Here is a 21,595-nt window from a genome sequence, read left to right as displayed (position 1 = left end):
GACCCCGGCCCCGACCCCGGCCCCGGCCCCGGCCCCGACCCCGGCCCCGACCAGCGCTCTCCCACTCGCCCGCACTTCCGGCCCCCGCCCGCATTTCCGGCCCCCGCTCGCCGAGCCACACTAACGAGCCAGGCGGGCCAGAGCGTCCCGGCTGTGCGGCGGCGCCACCGCGCGGGCACACTGGGCATCGCAGACCCTGCCCCGCCCCGGGCCGAGCAGGGTCCTTCGCAGGGAGTGGGCGGGCTGGGGATTTGGCGGAGGCTGCGCTCAGGCCAGGACAGCAGGCGCCCGGAGTGACCAGCTGACGATGCCAGAATGCAACACGCACGTTTATTTGAACTCTACAAGGTAGAAACCTCGAAACAAGCCCGCAGGTAAAGAGCCCACAAGCACTTTCCTTAAGTTCAGGTCTTGATGATTGGCAGTCCCAGGCCCGTCTGGTGTGGCGAGACCCAGCTTCTCAGCCAAGCGGGGGCCCTGAGCTCGAGGCCCCCCCGGAGGCCCAGTGGCCTGTCACTTCCCACACCAGGATGTCACTGTGGGCCACTGAGAAGAGCAGCCGGGCAGATGGGGCAAACCTGCAGAGCTGCACCACGTCATCATGGCCGGCGAAGTCCCGCACGGCCCCAGACTCACAGTCCACCAGCCTCAGCACATGCTCTGTGGGCAGATGGCATGGGGCTGGGCCTGGGCAGGCGAAGTGCATGCCCGTCATACCCGTGTCTGTGGAGCTCCGGGGCCCAGGGTCCCCCAACCTGTGCTGGTGCCAGGGCCCCTGGAGGAATGTGTGCTCAAAGCCCTGTGTCCTCCACATCCCAGGGCCCGATACAGCTGGGACCAGGGGCAGCAAAGCTAACGGGAGGGCCCATCAGCACCCACTGCCCCACCACATGAGGCTTGCTAGGCCCTAAGCTAGGCCACTGAGTCCCTCTGTTGAGGCCCTGGAGCTGGGTGCTGCAATCAGCACCCCACGCCCCTCATCTCCTGACCCTACAACTCCCCTGGGGCATGTGCCCTTACCCCACTTCAGGGATGAGGAACTTGGGGCACTGAGATGAGAGGTATGTCTCAGGTGGGGGTATGGGTGAGTCCCCTCGGCTCCACTCAAGACGGGCTGGAGTCCCATTCCACCAGGACTCACCAGCAAAGCCAATGGCCACGAGGTGGGCTCCGGGGGACAGGCTCAGCGACACGGCATAGAACGGCAGTGGGATCCTCTCCACCACCTGTGGACAGTGAGTGTGAGCCTCCCTTCCCCAGCCCTGGGTCCCTCGGGCTCCTGGCACCACACAGGGTGGGGGGTACACATGCCTGCTTCTGGTGAAGGTTGTAGAAGGCCACCTCTGGATGCACGCCAAGGCCCGCACATACCAGCAGTGCCCCATCCCAGGGGCAGAAGGCAACAAGACAGGGCAGGGGGTGGCTGGCAACCTGTGGAGGGGCAAAGCATGCTGTAGTCAGTTGGGCAGGCACCGTCCCCACCCCTGGTGCCCCCGGGACTCTTACCTCCGTGAGGGTGGGCGATGGGGAGCTCAGCCAGTCCACAAGCTCACAGTGGCCCCGAGGCCAGTCGGCAGCCCAGATGCTGATGCGCTGGTCTGAGCTGGCAGCTAGCCACAGGTCGGCACCCTGTGCCCCAAAGTCTCCATACTGGGGGTGGGTAAAGGCCGGTGGGTGCCTTCCGCCCTGCCCTACCCAATCTCCCTCCCCCGCCAGCTTCCCCCAGGCCAGGCCCTGCCAGCTCATGAAGCTACTTCACCTCTTTGTTCGTGCTCTGGATGGTGGAGATGAGAGCACCCCGGTGATCACTCAGTATACGGAAGGTCATCCCCGTGCGGGGGCGGCTCACAGCCACAAGCCCATCCTTGTCTCCGGAGAGGATGATCTGACCTGGGCCAGCCAGGGCCACAGCATCACCCTGCGAGCCCCTGGCCCCCAGCCCAGACAGGTGACTACACGGTCGCCCCGCGGGCCCCCACTCCTCACCATCAGCAGAGTAGGCCACAGCCATCAGCGCAGCCTGGTGGGGGTGCATCTTGAGCTGCATTGCAATTCGGGCAATGCTGAAGACACGCAGCGTGCCGTCACTGTAGCCGGCCACCACCTGCTGCTGCTCTGGGGATCCGCAGGACGGGGGGCTCCAAGCCAGACAGAGGCAGCTCTGGGGACCCACAGGAGGGAGACACAGGCACTCCCCTGGGGATGGGGAACGTGGGCCCAGCCCCAAGGCTGGAATGGACACTGAGGGAGGACACAGAGGCCAGGCAGGGCTGGGAGGTGGTCTAGGCTCAGCCCTGGTGCCCCCTAGTACCTGGTTAAGCACTTGGAACTGGATCAGGAGCTCCATACTGGCCAGGGACCACACTCTCACACTCCCGTCATCACTGCACGTGGCCCAGTGGGATGCACTGGGGCTGAACACCACCTCGTTCACCTGCAAGGAGCCAGCCAGCGCCCGCTGAGGCCGCCTGGCCCTCGGGCACAGGGGAGACACAACAGGGCCAGGTCTGTTCTGTCTTTTAAAGATTTTTTTTTTTTTTCAAAGACTTTATTTATTTGAGAGAGACAGAAACAGCACAAGCAGAGGGAGAGGCAGAGGGAAAAGAAGAAGCAGACTCCCCACTGAGCAGGGAGCCCAAAAAGGAGCTCAATCCCAGGACCCCAGGATCATGACCCGGGCTGAAGTCAGCCGCTTAACCAAGTGAGCCACCCAGGCGCCCCGAAAGATTCTATTTTTTTTACATAATCTTTGCCCCTGACATGGGGCTCAAACTCACGACCCCAAGATCAAGAGTCGCACGTTCTGCCGAATGAGCCAGCCGGGCGCCCCCGGTGGGTCTTTCTGACGAGAGCATCCATCTCCGCACAAGCCTGCCTGGCCCCATCCACCTCCATGTGGCATAAAGAAAGCATCCTGGCCTCCCTCCCAAGTGTCCCCACATGAGACCTGGGTGGGACAGAGTTACAGGAAGCCCCCCGGTCAGTCGAACCTGATGGCTCACTTGCTAAGACAGCACAGAAGAAACCATCCTGGCAGGCCCTAATAAGTGGTGACGTGACGATGTGTGACGACATGTCCCCAGAGGGCTGCACACAAAAAGTAAAGGAAGACAGCCCAGGCAGCAGAGCGCAGGAAAAAGGATACAGAGACCACATGCCCACAAGGGAACACAGAATAGTTTGGCCTAGAATGTGAATTTCAAGGGTAAGTACAAACTCATAATACATCTCACTTAAAAAAAATAGTAATTCAGCTGTTTGGCTGAGCAGTGACTGGCCCCTCTGGCACTCGGGCCCCTATGTCCATTTCCCACAGGAGGGGCCCCCAGACTCTGAGAAGGAACAGCCGAGTCTGGTTCTGGGCAGAGCTACAGAGGGGGAGCCTGGAACACCTGGTCCTTCCACACGAGAGGGAAATCACCAGTGCCCATCAGCTCCAGTCAAGGACTCAGGCCCCAAGTGTGTGGGTGCGGGTGGATGAGGAAACACGGAACACTATCTGGTACTGACCCGCGCTACGCAACAGACAAACCTGTGAGGCTTCGTGCTCAGAGAGAGGAGGCCCACAGCCAGGGATGCCCAGAACAAGTGAGTCCACAGAATCAGAGTTGGTCAGTGAGTCCCAGGGGATGGGCAGGGGAATCGGGGAGGGGGGGCTGTTTAAAGGGTACGGGGCTTCCTTTTGGAGAGGCGAAATGCCCTGAAATGTGATTGAGGTGACGGTTGTGCAATTCTGTGAATATATCAACACCACAGACTTCAAGCTGATAAGACAACATATACCTTGTACCTTAACACAGAGCCGTCATCAGAAATACACAAGAAGCTCACGATACTCGCCCACCTCAAACTCAAATTTCCTTGATGGCAACCATTACATCTGAACAAATGAACTGAGACTAAAAAAAAAGCAAAAGGACTCGGGAGCCAACTCGAAGAACCTGCCACTGGTTAAAGATGGGGCTTGATCAGCATCAAGAAAAACAGTGACCATGAGGAGGCTGGACCCACATTTCCCTCCAGCAGCTCACACAGAGCCGCACAAACTTGTAGACCAACGCTGGAGGCTGGGGAATCAAGCCAGCACTCAGGAGACCCGGCCCAGGGGGGAGAGACTCGCCCACCCTACAGCTCCTGCCTGAGCTCTACCTCGGAGAAAGCAAGCTCCCAAGGCCGTCTCTCCTGGTCAGGATCAGACTAGCACCACTGGCAAGTCGTACCTGAATAGCGAGTAATTCTCCAGGCACAATGCCAAGAGGCAAGCAGCCCCTGACCAGACCCTGGCCCGGCCTCCAGACCTCTCGGACCCCAGAGAACATAGGGCTGAGAGGCAGATCCAACCCAGCCGGTGGGAGGTTCCAGGACAAAGCAGCTCGTTTTTTCAACAAGTAAATTACAAGAAAAAAAGTAAGAGAAAGGACAGAGGAGGCCAAAAGGCCTGGGTGGGGATGCCTGTGGGTCCTGGGTGGACAAGGGGTAAGCACGCAGCTCTAGGCCGTCCTTATCCGGGGACCTCCTGGACCATCTACACACAAACCCGTCTGACTGCTGGGCTTAGACTTGGAACAGGCCGGGGAAAGGAGGGGCAGAGCAGGACACATGGGGCTTACCGCCCTGCCTCTGTCCAGGTTGGAAACGCCCTCACCTTGCTCCTGTGGCCACTGATGAGGCGGGTGCTGGTGCCCTCGGCCCAGCTGATGTACCAGAGCGTGCCTGCTGTGGTGCCCACCACGCCCATGTCCATGCTGTCGTGGAAGACCGCACTCACAACAGCCCCGTCCAAGGTCAGCTCGCGCTCCATCAACACAGAGCTGGACCTGGGGGGGGGGGGGGCGCGGGCAGTGGGTTGAAAGGGCGGCGGCAGCGGCAGCCCTGGGAGCCTGGTGTCCCGGGGGTGTGTCCCTGTCTTCAGGCTGCAGCCCACAGGGGGACCTGGGACACTGGTGCCCCCCCACCCCCTGGCACAGCGACGCGCACGGCAGCTCACCTGGCGCACGAGCCCTTGCATCTCAGCTCCGGCACGGCCCCCACCGCCCACAGGCGCAGTCGCCTGGTGTTGCTGCCACTCAGCAGCCGCGCCCCCGAGCACAGCAGCACTCCTGGGAGGCAGGAGTGGCATGAGCCCCTTCCCCAGAGCCCAGAGCTCGAGACGAGGTCCCCCAGGGAGAGGCCAGGGCACCCACCAATCTCGCCGTCGTCCGCGTCCCAGGCCAGGAAGCAGCGGCCGGCACTGGCGTCCCAGACGCAGACCCGGCCGGTGTTGGAGCCGCAGTACAGCAGAGGTGCGGCCCCGAAGCAGAGCGAGGTGAGCTCGCCGGCGCCCACCTCCTCAGGGATGGGCTCTCGCCGCACCTGACGGGACACAAGGGCAGCGTGCATCAGCAACGTCCTGGGGCCCAGCCAGACCCTGTCCTTCAGAACACCCTCGGAGTCCCGGCACCTGGAGGTGGAGGCTGGTCCCACGCTGCTGCAGGAGCCACAGGGTAACGGCACCTTGGCCCACGCAGGCCAGCTCGCCAGCATCCCGGGGGTTGAAGGCCACGCCGTGCACTGGCGCGGGGAGGCGGGTGGAGGACAGGAGCTCATGGGTGGCCATGCTCCACAGGGCCAGAGTGCAGTCCCTATAGTCCCCTGGCAAAGGCACATGCTAGCTGCATCAGCTGCCCAGGGCTCCCAAGACAGGCAGGGAAGTCCAGAGGCCACTGTCCTCCCCACACCCCAACTGACCCAGTGTGACAAGGAGCTTGTCATCTGGCGAAAATGCCAGGGCTTGCACCGCGGTAGTGTGGTAAGAAATGAGGTGCCGGCAGGAGCCCCCCGGCACATTCCAGATGCGGATGTGGCAGCGAGAGGTGGTGCCGCTGCAGCCCGAGGCAGAGGCCAGGACCTGGCGGGCAGGAGGGCAGGCAGTCAGCAGGGAGGGGGTGACCCACGGGCCCATCCTGGTTCTGGCTGGACAGAAGGCTGGAGCAGCATCCCCCGTCCTGCTCTGGAGGTGAGAGCCAGCCGTGGTTCTCAAGAATCCAGGCTCTGACCTGCACATCAGCCCTGGGTGTACAGAGCGGAATGCAAGGCGGGCACCTGAGCATCGTGGCTAAGGGCCAGGGTGGAGATCTCCTCAGGGTGGCCGAGCCAGTGCTGCTGGGCGCCAGAATGCAGGTCCTCCACCACCACCAGGCAGCCACACGTGTAGGCAAAGAAGCCTGTAGGCAGGGAGGGCACCCCGGAGCCAGTCGGCCGGGGCCCGGGGTGCATCCTTCCCTGTTTGCTTCCACAGCCACAGGGGCTCACACCTGGAAAGCCCGCTCCGAGGCCAGAACACACAGGCTACCAGGAGAACGCGTCTTGGCTTGGGCACTGCTCCCACCCTGCCACCCAAACCCTGTACGATGGCAAGTGCTCACAGGCTCTCCCTGGGGCCTGTCCTAGGGGTGGACAGAGCTGGGCCCCTCCCTGCAGCTTCTGGGCTGAGAGCAGGGTGCGCCCCCACCTGTATCTGGCTTCCAGACCACATTGGCCCGCCCGTTCCCGTTGTAGCCCACGACGGCCTTCAGGAGCAGACACTCAACGCTGGCGTCGGAGACAGAGGCGCTCTGCGAAGACAGAGAGAGGACGCTAGGGTGCCCGCATAGTGCCCGCCCACCCCCCCAACTCAGGCTCTCCCCCATCAGGCTGGGGCCTGGGATGACGCCTCAGGAGATGCAGGCTCCCAGGAGACAAATGGCAGGAACGCAGGCCCCAAAACCCGCACAAAAAGCCAGCAGAGCTGAGGGTGCAGACAGAAAAGTGGAGTGGGGGTTGTGGGAGGCACCTGGAGGGCAGGGAGGCCAGGTAAGGGCAGCAAGACCTGGGTGGGGGAGGATCTTGGGGAGGGCACAGGTGCGAGAGCAGGAAATGGGAAGCAGCCAGGGCCGAAAGGGAGGGCTCATCAGGACACCACCCGGGGCCCCTCTGGGCATCTGCAGGACAGCGAGAGCCTTGGCCAGCCAAGCCAGAGTGCAGGCACAGGGTAGATGAGTCCCCTGCAGGGGAACTGTCACCAAGATCTACATCAAAGCCCTGTCACCAAAGCTGTGAGCTTTGGAAGCCGCCCCAGGGAGACCCCAGAAAACCGAGTTTCCTAGGGAGAAAGAACGCTCCTAGAAACTACAGGGCCATGCCACCCCCACCTCTGGGCCCGTCGGGTGTCTGCTTGTGAAAGGCTTGCGAGGATCCTCCACCCCCACTGACCCTGACCAGCGGGGAGGTCTTATGGCGTGCCAGGAAGTGCCTATAGCAGTCAGGGCGAGCAGAGGGATGCACCTGAGCTCTTCCAATGCTCCGAGCACCTGACAGGGAAAAGGAAGAGGCCTCGAAACATCAAAGCACCCATGACCCCTCAGAGACCCCTCCCTGCACACAGTCACCCGGCACTGCTGGGTAGGACAAGTGTCTGAACCACAGCAGACACGTGGGGTCAGAGGGCGCAGATGGGCTGCATCCCACTGCTAGCCAGGCCCAGCCAGGGCCTCAGACTAGCCTACTTGCCCTGTAGCTCATCTCACAGCTCAGCCCGTCAAGCGGCTGGGCCTCCCTTAGGCCACCTGGAGTCCATGAAACACCTTGGTCGGTCATGAGTATCCCCGCCCCACCCTGCTGCCCCTCTTCTGCTTACTGGACCAATTATGGGGGTGGGGACCCATGCTGAGGCCCCAGGGGGCCCCTGGAGACCCCCAGACCCCGTCTCCAGCCCCACTGGCCTCCTTCACCAGCATGGGCAGGCTTGAGGCCTGATGGAGCCCCTCAGGGCTATGGCTCTCATCAGAGGATCCTTCTTCATCTGACAAGGAGAAGGCACCTGGGGAGAGAGGGAGAAGGGAGCAGTGAGAGGAAGGAGCAGAGCAACGTTGCCCCCGCCCCCCCCCAGGCCTGGACCAGAGACACACCCAGCAGTCCCTCCTGGGCCCTCCACCCTTACCACCATCACCCTTGAGGGGTCCAGCACAGATGCCCAGCTGGAGTGGGGATGCCGGGGATGGCTCAGGCACCTGCTGCCGGGGGAGCCCATTGGCCCCAGACACCGTGTCCTCCAGCTGCTTTGCATCCAGGCCTGGGGACAGAAAGAGTCAGCCTATACCACACACCCCCAGTTCTGCACTAGGAACCCCAGGAGAGGAAGGAGCGCTATGCCACCCCCGAGACTGCAGAGCTAGCACCAAAGGTGATCACAAAGCCTGCCCCTGCGGTGGGGCCACTCACTAGTCTCGCAGGTCGGGGGTGCCCCGGGTGAGTCTCCGGCACTGCAGAGACAACGAGAGATCAGATGGAAGGGTGTAGCTGAAAGCCAGTGCACGCAGCTCTAGGGCAGGCACTTGCCTTCCTGGGGGAGACCTCTCCAGGGGACCCAGAATGTCCCAGAGGAAGATGGCATCCCCCACGCTGAGGAGCTGCTGCTGGTCAGGGGTGAAGGCCACAGCGTGTACGGGCTCTGAGTGGCCAATATACACCTGGAGACAAGGGGAGTCAGAGAGAGACCGTCGAGGCACAGCTAGGGCACCACGGTCCTCCCAGCACTGGGCAGAAGCAGCGCTTCACGCTGCAAGACAGCGGACATATCCTGCAGACCCAGCTGAGAGTCCCCGACCCGCCAGACGGGGGCGCGAGGAGGAGGCTCTCAGGGGTGTCAGGCCCCAGCAGGCACAGGGGAGTTGGGGGTCTCATCCTCTACCCTCCCTGCCACCCACCTGCTGTGCGCCTGCCTGTGGCCCCCACCTGGCAGCCGGGGCAGGGCTTCGTTGGGTAGTCCCACACCTTGATGGCCCGGTCAGTGGCCGTCAGCAAGAAGCGGGCATCCCAGCTGAGAGCCAGAGAGGGGCAGGCCACAGGGTGGACACCTGGCAGCTGCAAGAAGCCTTCTTGTCGGTCAGTGAGGAAAGAGCAGAAATCACAGAGCCCCGGACACAGGAAGTTGCCCTTCTCGAGAAATGCCACTTCCGAGGAGCAGCAGGCAGCCTGGGCCTCCCCCTCCTCGAGGCACTGGAGGCACTGGAGGCACTAACGCTGGAGCCCGGAGGGAAGAGGAGGTCAAGCTGCCAACCACAGCCCTGGGCTCACCTCCCGGACCACGCGGCCCGACGTGGTATCCAGCACCGTGACCGTGTTAGAGGACGTGGACACCAGCAGGTAGCCAGGGGGTCCGGGGCCAAAGCAGACGGCCACAGCCGAGTCCAGGCGGCTACTGGCCAGGTCCAGGGCACCGACATCAATTTGCAGCAGCTGGGGGAGAGCAGCAAGCAGCCACCGGGCAGGGCCTCCAGGCAGAGCTTGCACTCCCGGCGCCAGAGCACGGGAGGTGAGCAGCCTCAGGCACCCACCCACCGCACTCCTGCCTGCCTGTGGCTTACGCGTTCTGTGTCTATGAGTTGAGGCAGCAAGGATCAGATCCTCTCGGGGGTGAGCCTGACCTCCCACCTGCCCCCTCCCACTCCACACAGGGCCAAGGAGAGCCCCTGCCCCTCCCTGCTCCCTCCGCTCTGGTGGAACCCGGGATAGCCATGTGGCCACCGCTGGGGATATATGCATGGAGTCTGCCAGCCAGGCCAACATAGACACACAGAAGATTCCAGCTGACTCACCTCTTCTAGGGAGGCCGCGTTCATGACAGTCACCACATGCCTGGAGGGGCCCACGAAGGCCAGCAGACGGCTATCCCCGCTAACCACCAGGGCATTGGGGGTTGGGTGGGCGTCCCGGCACACCATGTTAGCTGCCGGCAGCACGGAGGCACAGGGTCAACTGGGTGGAGACCCAAACCTGCCCCCAGCTGTGGCAAACAGACAGCAGTGGGCACGAGCTACGGCTGGGACAGCTGGGGTTCTCCTGGACCACGACCGGCTGCCAAGTGACCGCCTGGCTGGCCCAAGTTACTACCAAGTGGCCACAAGAGGAAACACATGCCCTCGGGTGACCGAACCCCCACCTAGTGCTCAGGCCATTCACCTCCTCTTGGGGCAGGGCTGGCACAGACCCTCACTGACCTTTCGTTTTGGGGGGCCTAAGAAGTTCTAAAACCACACTCACCCGGGAGCTGTAGGTAGTGAACAAGCCCCACCCCACGGGGAGCAGACAAGGACATGGTCAGGAGGCTGGACGGGGCAGCATGGGGGCCTGACCTGCCACACGCAGGACGCGGCAAGGGGTGCTGGCGCAGTGGTACTGGGCCAAGGTGCCCCAGGAGCAAGAGCTGAACAGGAGGCTGCCGTCGGGGCTGGCGGCCAGGCCGGTGACTGGTCCTCGGTGACACCTGCACCACACAGGGACAGCCACTGCCCTGGCCCTGAGCTGCACCATCCCAGACCGCTCACAGCTGGTCCTGCCTGCGTCCCCAGGGGGCAGCAGGGCATTGGGGCTTTCTGTGGATGGCCCTTTCCTGCCCGGCCCAGCTGCCCACGTACCACCTCAGCTTCCGCCACGGGTGTCTGTGGGGCTGGAGCCAACTGGGCACCCACCTGTGCTCCACCAGAACCTCAGCAGCCTCCAGGCTGAAGGAACGGACGGCCCCACTGCTGAAGCCGCAGAATAAGGCTGGCCGCATGGGGTGGAAGGCGATGGTACACGGGGCCTCCTCAGGGGACCTCAAGTCATAAAGCTGGAGGGTGGGGTCCATGAGGGTGGTCAGGGATGGGGCTACCAGCTGGCCTCAAGAGCCTGAGAGCCCATCTCTCCAGGTGGCCCCACGGACCCGCCAGTGCTTCACGCCTGCCTGGGCCCCACCCACTGGCCCTCAGTCCCTCCCTCTGCGATGGCTCCCTTCTGGCTGCACCCCACCTGCTGCAAGGTCGCCAGGTCCCAGACGCGGACAGTGTGGTCCTGGGACACCGTGGCCAGCTGCCCTCGGCTGCCCTCGGTGGCCAGGGCCAGCACCGGAGCGGTGTGGGAGCGAACCAGCATGCTGTACTCCCGGGATGGGATATCCAGGAAGCCCAGGTGGCCGGAGGATGTGGTAGACAGCACACGTTGACCATCAGGGCTGATGCACACCGAAGTGACTGGGCCCTCGTGCTCTGCGGACAGGGTGGCTCGGTGACCTCCCCGGCCCCCTCCATAACACAGACAAACCCATTTCCTTGCTCTCCGTGGGGTAGGACAGGCAGCTCCCCGATGACCACCCACTCCCTGGCTCAGGACTCGACCCCCTGGAGCCCTGGGACTGACGTCTAGCCAGGGTATGACCCAGGAACACGACCCTCCCAGGGCAACTCTGATGCCAAGACGGTTTCATGGTCCCACCTGCCTCCAGAAGCACAGAGGAGAAGTCCAGGGGCCAGAGGCGCAGGTAGCCATCCTCAGAGCCCATGGCACATAGGGCCTGGGACACGCTGAGGCTGCTGATGCAAATGCCGGGGCCTAGGGGGTGGGGCAGAGTCAGCCCACAGCATCAGGGTGGCTCCCCCGCCCCCCCCCCCATGCAGCAAGGGACCCACCTACCCGAGCTAAAGGTCTGCTTCTGTGAAAGAGGGCCGCCAGGGCTCCGCGTGGGCAGGAGGCGGCGAGCGTGCCGCACAGCCATGCGCTGGTGGTCGATCTCCAAGATGTGGCCACTGCGGCCGCACACGTAGCTGCTCAGGGAGGCGACAGGTGAGGGCCGAAGGGGCAGGTGGGAACAGGACCCAGCCAGTTACGGGGGTGAGGGTAGAGCTCACAGCATATGGCCATCCTGGGCCCGGCCGAAGGCCAGGTCGGTCAACTCCAGCACGCGGTGCTCCCCCAAGTCCACAGGGCAGGAGCGCAGCTGGCCCCCTCGCAGCCGCCACAGCTGCACGCTGCCCTGCCCGCACGACGCCATCCTGCAGGGCAGAAGCGCGATACTGCGGTGGCCCCCAAGCCAGGGAGCAGCAGGCTCAGCCCCCATCGGGGCCTGTGGCTGCCAAGGCCTCATTCCACAGTGCAAGGACAGCACCATCACCTGGTTTCGTCAAAAAGGGCCACCTCAAATGCCTGGATGTCAACCCTGGTGTGCACCTTTGCGAGAAGGGCTGCCGCACCGCCTCGTCCCACCTGGGCCGTGCCCCAGGCCACCACCATCTGCAATAAGCCCGTACTGAGTACCCACGGCCCACCACCGACCCTACCTGGCCTCCCCCAGGCCTCAGCTCTCCTTCCCTACGCAAGCCCGCCTGAGCGCTCAGTGGCTGAGGCGGTGGGGACGTTGGCCCACGGCCCAGAAGAAGCTATGGGTGTACCCCTGGGCTTCCACACTCGAAGCTAGGCCCGTCTGTGGGAACAGAGAAAACACCGACCCGCAAGCAGGGCCCGGGCTGAAACACGCCAACGCTTCAAATGCACCTGACTTCAGGATGGTTGACCCGCCAAACACAGCCAGCAGGACAGCAACTCTGTCCATGGGCCTGACATGAGGCGGTGCACAGGGCAGGGGGCTTGCCAGGGGAGCTCTGCTTCCTAAGTGTTTAGGACTCTGCCTGCACCCCGGCACGGGCCACCCCACCTCCCTGACCCGGCCCCGGTACCGTCCTCCCGTGGCAGTCCTTGCCGACGCCGCAGAGCAGCGCCCCACTGTTGGAAAAGCTGCGGATGGAAAGAAAGCAGTCAGCGTGGCAGGGGCTGGGCCCCCACCCCTCTCAGAGGTCCCACGCCCACCTAAGGGAACAGAGGACGTGGGCCGGGCTCCGGAACAGGGACAGGCACTCCCCGGTGTGGAAGTCCCAGAGGCGCAGCATGCTTGGGGGCCGGGCCTGGGCCGAGGCCAGCAGCAAGCTGCTCCCATCCAGCGCCAGGGCAGAAACCTGGAGGAGGTGGTAGGTTGAGGGGACAGCACTGCGCCCGCAGGCACAAGCCTCCCCTGGGTCGGGCGGGTGGCGCCCACCTTGTCCGTGTGGCCGAGAAAGAAGCGCTGCTCGCGGGTGTCAATGTGCAGGACGACGATGACCGCATGGCAGGGATACACCACAGCAGCCCCGTCCTTAGTCCACAGGGCCTGTGCACAGGGGCCAGATGTGGACGTCACAGGCTGCTTGGCCTCCGCTCTCCCCAACCCCAGCACATCCCCCGCTGTGTCAGGAGCACGCACGCACACACACACAGATGCACACGCAAGACCTCCTCCAAACCCTGTCTGCAATACTAGAAACTGAGTTCAAGTAACAAAATACCAGGACCTACAAACACTCAGTCCGTGTCTAGACGGACCTGGCAAGCACAGGGCCACAGACCCAAAACTAGCGCCCACACCAGCCCCACACACCAGACAAGCATCAAAGCCTCATGGAACACTTGAGAGCTCTCAGGTCTAGGGAAGCTCAAGCACCCGGGCCATGCTAACGTGGCCTGCACATGCGGCAGAAAAAAGGGACGCCGGGTTGGGAAGTCCACGCTTCTGCTGAACGAATGCTGAGTCATGTGCAGACACAGGCAGAACCAGGCATCCACGGTGTGGGGGCAGGGGGGTGAGGGCTCCACACCCTGAGGAAGCTTAGATGTCCACATAGCCACCTTAGGGAGACACGGGCTTTTCCCATTGCCCCCTCTGCGTAACTGACACCCACATGGTCCAGTAAGAATACTGGATCCCTCACCCATTTGGTACTGTGGCCCCCAAAGCCAATGACTCCCTTGAGCCTCAGGATCGGATCCGGGAGAAAGCTCTGAAACAGGCAAACTCACAGTGAGACCCCAGGAGGTGAGGCTCCCATCCCCCTGGGACTGCACCAGCCCAGGCTAGTTTCTCCCTCCCAAGAAAGCAATGCAGTCCTAGGTAGTTTCTGCCAGCTGCCCTGTGTCAGGAAGCCAGGATCTGGCCACAGTGCCAGACCCTTTGGGGACCCCAGCTCCTGCCCCTGCCTGCAGTCCAAGGCCTCCACAGATCACCTGGTGCCTCCTTACCCTTGGCTGGAAGAGATTCTTGTCCAGAGCCATCTCCTGCCCATTCTGCTTTCTGTCAGAAAGCTAGATGACAAAAGGTTTCAGAGACCCAGCAGCCCTTACCCACACCTCACCAAGGCTCCACCCACCTCAGTGAAATGGTTTACCCCTCACCTTCCTGGGGGTAGGCACTGACCTCGTGCACGGCCACATCCTCCAGCGCCACGGGCACCATGGTCGGCTTAGGAGCGGACACGTGAACACCGTTGCCAGCCGCATGCTTGTCAGTGATCTCTGGCCCGGTCGAGCGCTCTTGGCTACGGTCACTGGGGCCATTCGTACTGGGGACCTCCGAGCGCTCACAGAACAAGCTGACCTCTGGAAGGGGCCTGGGCACTGAGGGGGCCTGGCAAGACTGCAGGGGCACAAGTGCCTGTCAGGACCCTGAGGCCACCACCCTCCAGCCCCATCTCTAAGGACAGAGAAGCACTCACGGCTGTGGGGCCAAACATCTGGACCATGGAGGGCAGAGTGTCTTGGAAGGGATTGCTGAAAGCCACTGGGTGAGGGAGAACCTGCAGCATGCGCCCCAGGAAATCTGGAATGGAGCCAAAGGCCATAGAAGCCACTGAACAGAGTGCAGAGAGGCCTGCGGAGAGCATGGTCTCAGTGCCTTGCCCACTCCTCCAAAGCCACAGCAACAGCTCAGCCCACCCTTCTGCCCCGGGCCCCAGCATGCCCTCCTAGTTGGAAAGTTTGAGAACACCAGGCACCCTACACAACTTCCCACGTGATCCTGGCATCTCAGGACAGCCTTGAGGCTAGCCCTGGCCCCTGTGGGCACCTCCCTGCCAGGTTTGCCACCCCCATACAGTATCAACACCCCCTCCCATGGAACTCCACATCCCTGTAGGCCTGAGCCTACATCTCTGGTGACTCCACAGGCCCACCTGCCTCAGGAGGGGAACAGCTCTTCCGAACCGGCTCAGGAGATGCTTTTGAGCTGTCACTTGGAAACCTCGACAGGGCAGAGAAAAACTTAGTGTCCAGGGACCACCCCGACCTCCCTTCACTGACCTCCCGCAGGATGGGCAGAGCCGCTCACCGGATGTGGACATAGTGGTCATACCAGCTCTCCCCCTTTGGCACTGGGAATGCCATTTCTCGAGGTACAGGTGTGACAGGCAGCTTTGCCCGCTGGGCCTCAGCCATAGTAACAGCTACAAAGAGCAGAGCTGGTCCAGGGAAGGAAGCCCATCCAGCTCCCTCTTCCAGCCCAGGCGAGTCTCAACACCAGGTGCCACCAGCCCAGCCACCACCAGCCCCTGCCCCCCACAGGTGCCTCAGGAGCTGAGGGGGCTCCAAGATGGCACAGCACAGGCGTTTCCATCACGGGCTGGGATGTCAGCCCCTCCTGCTGAGAACTCAGGGATTGGGGGAGAGCGCTGGAGCAGGCAGGCTGCAGGATGAGCACAGGACGTAAGTACAGCACTCACCGGGGTCAAAGCACAGGTCGCTGGTGTAGAGGCTCTTCACGAGCAGACTCGCGCACAGCTTGACGCTCTTGAGGTGACCGTAGCGCCGGTTTAGGTACACCAGGAGAATATCATGCAAATCAAGCTGTAGGCATGTCCAACGGGCACCAGAGGGGGCAACACTGGCCAGCTCTGAAGAACGCGAGCCAAGATCAGTGCCTACGGTCTCACCAGCCAGCCCAGGGCACTCTGTACTTGGCCTGCCCCAACCACAATGTCCCCCTAGCACCACCTGTCCTTACACCTGGGACTGCCCACCTCCCTCTCCGCTCTCAGGCCGCCTCTCCTGGACTACCGCAGCCCGTTCGTGTCCCGTTTCCACATCACCTTTTACAGATAACCCAGCCTCACAGATGAAGGGAAATTGCAGCCACGTGGCCGTGGACTTGAACTCCTTGAAGAGGTTGGAGAAGGACACACGGATGACCTGGCTGTCCTGCAAGGCACAGCATGACCATAAACAGACAAGAAGGACTACAGAAATGCAGCACCACCACCCCCAACCCCCACTCCCAAGCTCGGCACCTCAGTGGCCACATCCAGGTGAATGACGAAGTGCTTGGCTGGCAGGGGCCTGAAGAGCACGTACAGGTACCGGCCAGTCAGCCCCAAAGACTGGGTACTGGTTTTGGGGAGCTGGATGTAATTGCCAGCAGAAACAGAACCCCGGACACGATACACAGTGCATTTCAGAGTCTTATCCTAAAGAGAAAGAGAGGAGGCAGCACTGTCCACCGAGGGACGCCGAGAAGGGCACCATCGGCATGACCCTGGGGTGGTTCTGACAGGTTTCTCAGGAGGACAGAAGGGGTCTCTACCGCTGCTGCCAAGTCCCCGCGCCCACTTACAGTGACAGGAGCCACATCGCCTTCTTTAGTGGACCGCTTCCACTCGCCCACCTTGAAGTGTCTAAAGACGTTGAGGAACGGGTGCTGCCACACTGGGGAGCCATGAAGGTGTGAGGACCCCCATGGGCATGAAGGTGCGTCCCCAGATGCCAGACCCCCGCCGGTGATGGGGGGCATCCCGCTGTGAGCCTCCAGACCTTCCAGGGAGGGGCCAAAGGCTGGGTCTGTGCTACGCCACCACCCCCCGCGGTGACAGCCATTACTGCGCGCCAGGCCCGGTCCCACTGGGCCCCCCCGCCCCCCGCGCTGACCGCCCCCCAGCCCCCGGCCCCGGCCCCAGCCTCCCGCGCGCTGGTACCTTTCGCCATGGCGTCCCCGCTCGCACTTCCCGCCTCTGCCGCCGCGCGCTCCACGCAGGGCACGCAGCGCGCGCTTAGCAACGGCCGCCTGGCAACAGCGCCACTACTGCGGTCACGCGGGCGAGGCCACGTGACCTGAGGGGTGGGGCGGGGCGCACGATGGCGCGGCGTTGGCCACGTGACCGCGGTGCGACCAGAGCCGGGTCGCGTGACCGCGGTCGGGGTTGAAGGTTCGCCGGGCTCGCGGTGGGCGGCCTCTCGGGCACCCTGAGAGCCGTCGCGGCCCGGGCCTCTGCGGCCACTCCCAAGCCAGGACCCTATGGCGATGCCCTAGCAAGGCTACAGCGGGAACCAGGGAGGTGCCCGACTTTCTGGGGCCCACCTGTATATCGGGAAGGACACGCACCCCTATGTATGGGAATGCGCTTGTCACACTCACTGCCAGCCCACTGGGCTCCACTCTACTACCTCCAGCCCTCTAGCGTCCATACCTGGGGTACTCCACTCTAGTTCGCAGGCAATGCCACCCACCCAGGAGGCAAAGCAGTGTCCCACAGGGCAACTCGGTCTGGGGGGTTAAGACACAGGACTAAGCCTCCTGAGATCTGGCCCCAATCCTGGGCCTCTGGGACTCGATCCCCCGGCCAGTTGATAACATTTGTGTATCGTGAGATGGGGCTCAAGCACTTGCCAACGGGGAGAGAAAGCTGGGTGGTGCCGCGTAAGGTCCAGCGACATCCAAGAAAGATGAGCTGGCCCAGAGAGGGCCCCAGCACCTCCATCAGGACACAGGAAGGCCAGAATTGGACAGAGCTGCAGCTATGGGGCCAAGGAAAGGCTGGACCTAGTATGTGAGGACCCTGACCTCACCCCCCACATACCAAATAAAGGCCACTCGAAAAGGGCAGTTTCTCAACTTTATTAGTGTGGAGCTCCTCCCTGCCAGCCCCAGGGGCTGGTCCCTGGGCACAGTGAGCAGGATTGAGGTCAGACAGATTCAGCTTCTGGCCCCTGGCAGCATAGGACAGCTGGTCCAAGGGGTCAGCAGGTGCAAGAGTCCAAATGCTGGCACTTCAGGTGTGGCCGGCTCCTGGCCAGACTCAGGGTGAAGGATGGCCTGCCTCGGCGGCTAAATAGGGCTCCGTGGTCCTCTCCTGGCGGGGGGCAGGGCTGGGCCCTGGGGCAGCATTCCTTCCAGGGCAGCTAGGAGCAGTTAGTGATTCTGGCCAGGAACTGCTGTGCCCACCACTCGTCCAGGTCAATGGGCACAAAGTCTGTGGGGAGAGTAGAAGGCTGGGCAGTGATGCTGCCTCCCAGATCAGTCAGTGTCTGTCCCTTTGAGCTGACCACAAGCCCCTCCCCCAGACCCAAATGTAGCAAGCACTGGGAAGAAGCAGGTCAAGTTCAAGCGCCCTCCCCAATCCCCTAGGGCTAGAACGCAGCAGGGCCCAGGTCAGGGTTGGAGGGAGTGGAGGGGACTCCCTGAGAGCAGGGGGGGCTCACTCTGCAGCCGGGGGCTGGGGGTCTTCTCCACGTACTGCACAGGTCTGGGCCCACTATCGCCAGTTGGGCCACTACCCAGCTGCTGCTCCACTTGCTGCCAAGCTGTGGGGGGAGGGCAGTAGGGCTAAGCCAGGCCCCTGGCCTCCTGTTTCCCACCCAGGACCCCAGCTAAGAAGGGGAGTAGGCAGCCCACTGGACAGTCACAGGACCAACGGGGAGACAGCCTAGGAAGAACCCAGCCTTCTAGCTGCTTGGAACCAGGTCACAGTGGGGAGGAGGAACAGGGGCCCAGGCCTCACCCTTGGGCCTCGACACTACCTTCAGACACAAATCGAACGTTCTCCTCATGGGCCAGCGTATAGGTCTCTTGGGTTCCCTCAAGGGATGGAGATGTGGCAGGGGGCCGCCGGCCATTCACCCGATTGAACACAAGTCTTGGTCCCGGACTGTGGAGGGGGGAGGAGCCAGTCAGCAACTGTCCTAAGCCCAGGTGATGCCTGGCAAAACTCCAGGAGCAGCTTCAGGCCACCCCCACCACTCCCAGGCCAGGCCCAGCCTGGGCACTTCCTTGACCTTCAAGGTAGCTGCGTGCTGCAGTGTTGGCCGAGGAGGCCTCTCTCCTGCAGGCCCAAGCCCCCAGCAGCTCGATTCACACCTGCAGTCCCCAGCCCTGTGCCCCAGACCCCCAGCAGGGTTCCATGCTCAAGGCACACAGGTACTCCTCCAAGGGTCTCTCGGGCACCCCTACTGCCACCTGCATCCCACCTCCCAGGACCAGCCAGGCCTCCAGCAACCCACGTTCAGATCTAAGCTACAACCAGATCACTCTGACCCAACCACAGTTGGCCAGGCACAATTCTCGGCCATTTTCTCTACCCCCCCTGCCGAAGCTTCTCCATCTCACCACTGTCCCCAGTGTGGGAGAAAGGACCCAAAGAACAAACAGGCAATCGGTGCCCTTCCCTCTTCCTGGCTGCCCCAGGCTCCATGGGGATGAGCCCTAAGTGATGGTCTGGCCAAAGAGCACTGAGTGGAGAAGTTGTGACTTCAACCCCAGCCCATCCCTGCAGGTCCCAGACGAGGCAACACTCTTGCCCACAGGGGGTTGGGAATGCTGAGTGAGGCGACGGCCCCCAGGCTCCAGAGCTCAGCCTGGTGGGCATGGGATGTCCAGGGAGCCACTGGGCCTGTCCTGGTCAGCGATCAGTGGGGCCCAGGGCACTGATGGGCTGCCCTTGCCGGCGGCAGCTGGCCTAGCCCTGCACACACAAAGCCCAGGATGGGGCCGTGGAGGGAGCGGGGCCCGCACCTACAGCAGGAGGTGGGAGCCGGGAGTCCTGGGCTGCACGTGCCACTCCGCCAGGCACTCGCGGTCCCGCCGGCCTGCTCGCCTTCCTGGGCTCAGGTGCCCCACCGCCGCTCGGGGGTCCTCCTTGGCTGAGAGGGGCACTAAAATAAAGAGGAGTGTCTTGAGGGGCACCGGTCCCGCCAGCTCCAGGCCAGTGAAGAAAATGTAGGGGGGCAGGGCTCCTCCCAGGCCTGAGCTGCACCAACCAGAAGGTATGAAGTTTTGTCCTCAATTTGGACAGCCCCTCGCCTGCCACCCCCACCCCCACAAGCCTGCAGACTCCAAGAAAGTGGAGGCTGGACACCGAAGAAGGAAAACCAAAAAGGGAACTGCAGCCGTGGGCTGTGGGTCACAGGGACCAAGGCCGTGGCCTGACCAGGGCTGAGCAGGGGCCCGAACAGGCAGGCACCCACCTAACCCCCTACCCCACTGGGACTTAGTTACATAGGATGCTCCACAGGCCCTCTGGGGAAAGGGCCCTGGCTCGAGCATGCACCTGTGGATGAAGGCCACACTGTGCCTGCTCCCAAGGATGCTGCCGTAGGCACACTCCAGTGTCCCTGCTCAGCACCCACACGGCATCCTGGCACTGAGTCTCCTCTCTGACTCCCACGGTAAACCACCCACCCATTTCCAGCCCAGGACCCTGGGCTCGAGACAGGGAAGTGACCCGCCCAAAGTCACACACTGTGAATGGCTGCTAGTTCCAGAACATACCTGCACACCTGCCTGACCTCAAAGCCCACGACTCAGTAAAACTGCTAGGCCACCTCCCCGACCTGCTTGCGTGACCATCTGGGGGTCACGTGGCGTCATTTTATCTTCTTCCCGACAATGAATGTCACCTGCACTGATCTCTGCTCTCTGTCTCACACCGGGAGCAAGAGCGGCTCAGAGGCACGGCCCCATGGCAGGCCAGAACCCCAGCCTGCAGAATTAGTGGGTCAGACGCTTTGAGCACCTGCGGCGCACCAGGCGCAGAGGATGCAGCAGTGGCCCAGACACCCCCTCTCTTGTGGGCAAGTCGGGGTGAGGGATGCCGGGTAGTAAAAAGGCACTACAGGGGAAAAATCAGGATAGGAAGGCGCGTGGAGCCACTCTGGAGGGTGGCCCCCCGAGAAAGTTCAGGAGAGGGGGTAGGGGGGACTCACTTGGCCTCCCAGCAGGGTCTTTTCAAGGCCACGGGGACTGGGAGGGGGCCCAGCACAGCCAGCACATGCTGTGCCTGCTCACCACTCCCTGGCACACAGTAGGACCCACACAGGACTGAGGCAGGCCGAGGGTTGCGCTCCCTCAGGCCAGGCTGGTCAGCACCCTCCTAACCCAGCAGGCTGCAGTGTGCCCAACTGACTGAGGGTGAAGGTGAGGCCTGGTGGGGGGGTTAAGGGCTCTACGCGGTCTTTCCCATCTCCCTCCCCAGCACGCCCCAACCCTGGCACAGATGCACCCTGATTTCATCAGCAATGGGACTCAGGAGAGGGAGGTGACACGCTTCTCCAGGTGAGAGGGTGGGGGGCACCCTGGACCACTCTGCTCCCAGGTTATCTGCCTAGATGACTAGTCGTGGCTATACACCTATGTCTTGTTTACTCCTCTGGGCAGCAGGGCAGCCGTGAGGACCAAAGCTGAAATCACAAGGCAATATTATAACACAGCCTGGGTCCCAGGAATTGCCCTCCAAGGCCCTGCTCCCGTCTCCCCAGGACCCACTTGTGGTTGCCCTAGAACGTTTTCATCACTAGGAAGCAACCTCAAAATGTCAACGTGCCCCCAGCAGAAGCCACCCCCACCCTAGGGAAGGGCCTCAGCCCAGAAAGATCCCCACAGGCTGCCCCCTCCTGGCAGGCCCCCACCACCTGCACCCTCAGAGCTGCCTTGGGGGGCCCAGAGTCAGCCACCCTGTTTATCTGCTGCCCCTACCCACCGCCTAGCCCAGGAGGCCTCAGGCTTTTGTGGGCTTGGAAGAAAGCCCTGGGTCCAGGAAATGCATAGAATAAATGAAACCAAAGGTCCAGAGCTGAACCCATAACGTTTAAGGCTCAGCTCTGAACGCAATATTATAACACGGCCTGGGTCCCAGGAATTGCGCTCCGAGGCCCTTCTGCTGGGGGCACGTTGACATTTTGAGGTTGCTTCCTAGTGATG

General features: G+C 62.6%; 2 protein-coding genes across 5 annotated transcripts in view; both read right to left on the bottom strand.

Annotated features, from left to right (window-relative positions):
- Nucleotides 1-189: 189 nt before the first annotated feature.
- WDR90 (WD repeat domain 90) lies at nt 190-16,608 on the bottom strand. The gene is made up of 43 exons (XM_044915249.1): nt 16,599-16,608; nt 16,241-16,332; nt 15,918-16,094; nt 15,720-15,828; nt 15,354-15,524; nt 14,963-15,077; nt 14,808-14,875; nt 14,352-14,455; nt 14,054-14,272; nt 13,879-13,941; nt 13,572-13,640; nt 12,863-12,973; nt 12,637-12,782; nt 12,507-12,564; nt 11,945-12,063; nt 11,682-11,825; nt 11,467-11,597; nt 11,269-11,385; nt 10,807-11,042; nt 10,488-10,627; nt 10,152-10,282; nt 9,615-9,745; nt 9,094-9,255; nt 8,752-8,880; nt 8,356-8,486; nt 8,239-8,279; nt 7,958-8,089; nt 7,736-7,837; nt 7,231-7,328; nt 6,491-6,593; nt 6,082-6,203; nt 5,728-5,887; nt 5,441-5,631; nt 5,184-5,352; nt 4,988-5,099; nt 4,646-4,817; nt 2,312-2,434; nt 1,987-2,161; nt 1,760-1,890; nt 1,507-1,650; nt 1,312-1,431; nt 1,142-1,226; nt 190-660 (listed from the first exon to the last, which is right to left on the bottom strand). The coding sequence occupies exons 1-43, from the start codon at nt 16,606-16,608 to the stop codon at nt 461-463; spliced, it is 5,463 nt and encodes a 1,820-aa protein (XP_044771184.1). The 3' UTR covers nt 190-460.
- Nucleotides 16,609-17,502: 894 nt separating this feature from the next.
- Nucleotides 17,503-21,595, bottom strand: part of MCRIP2 (MAPK regulated corepressor interacting protein 2) — a 10,107-nt gene continuing 6,014 nt past the window's right edge. The window contains exons 3-5 of one of the 4 annotated variants that reach the window (XM_021698149.2): nt 18,421-18,548; nt 18,103-18,204; nt 17,503-17,873 (exon numbers count right to left, since the gene is read on the bottom strand). In XM_021698149.2, the coding sequence (XP_021553824.1) occupies nt 17,803-17,873; nt 18,103-18,204; nt 18,421-18,548 (301 nt within the window). In that variant the 3' untranslated portion in view covers nt 17,503-17,802. The remainder of the gene's footprint in view (nt 17,874-18,102; nt 18,205-18,420; nt 18,549-21,595) is intronic. The other 3 variants (XM_044915033.1, XM_021698150.2, XM_044915034.1) reach the window with 3 other exon arrangements.

Source organism: Neomonachus schauinslandi, chromosome 5 (assembly GCF_002201575.2).
Source record: "Neomonachus schauinslandi chromosome 5, ASM220157v2, whole genome shotgun sequence".
Classification (NCBI taxonomy): Eukaryota; Metazoa; Chordata; class Mammalia; order Carnivora; family Phocidae; genus Neomonachus; species Neomonachus schauinslandi.
The sequence above is the reverse complement of the archived record's forward strand: the minus strand, read 5'-3'. Positions and strand labels throughout refer to the sequence as shown.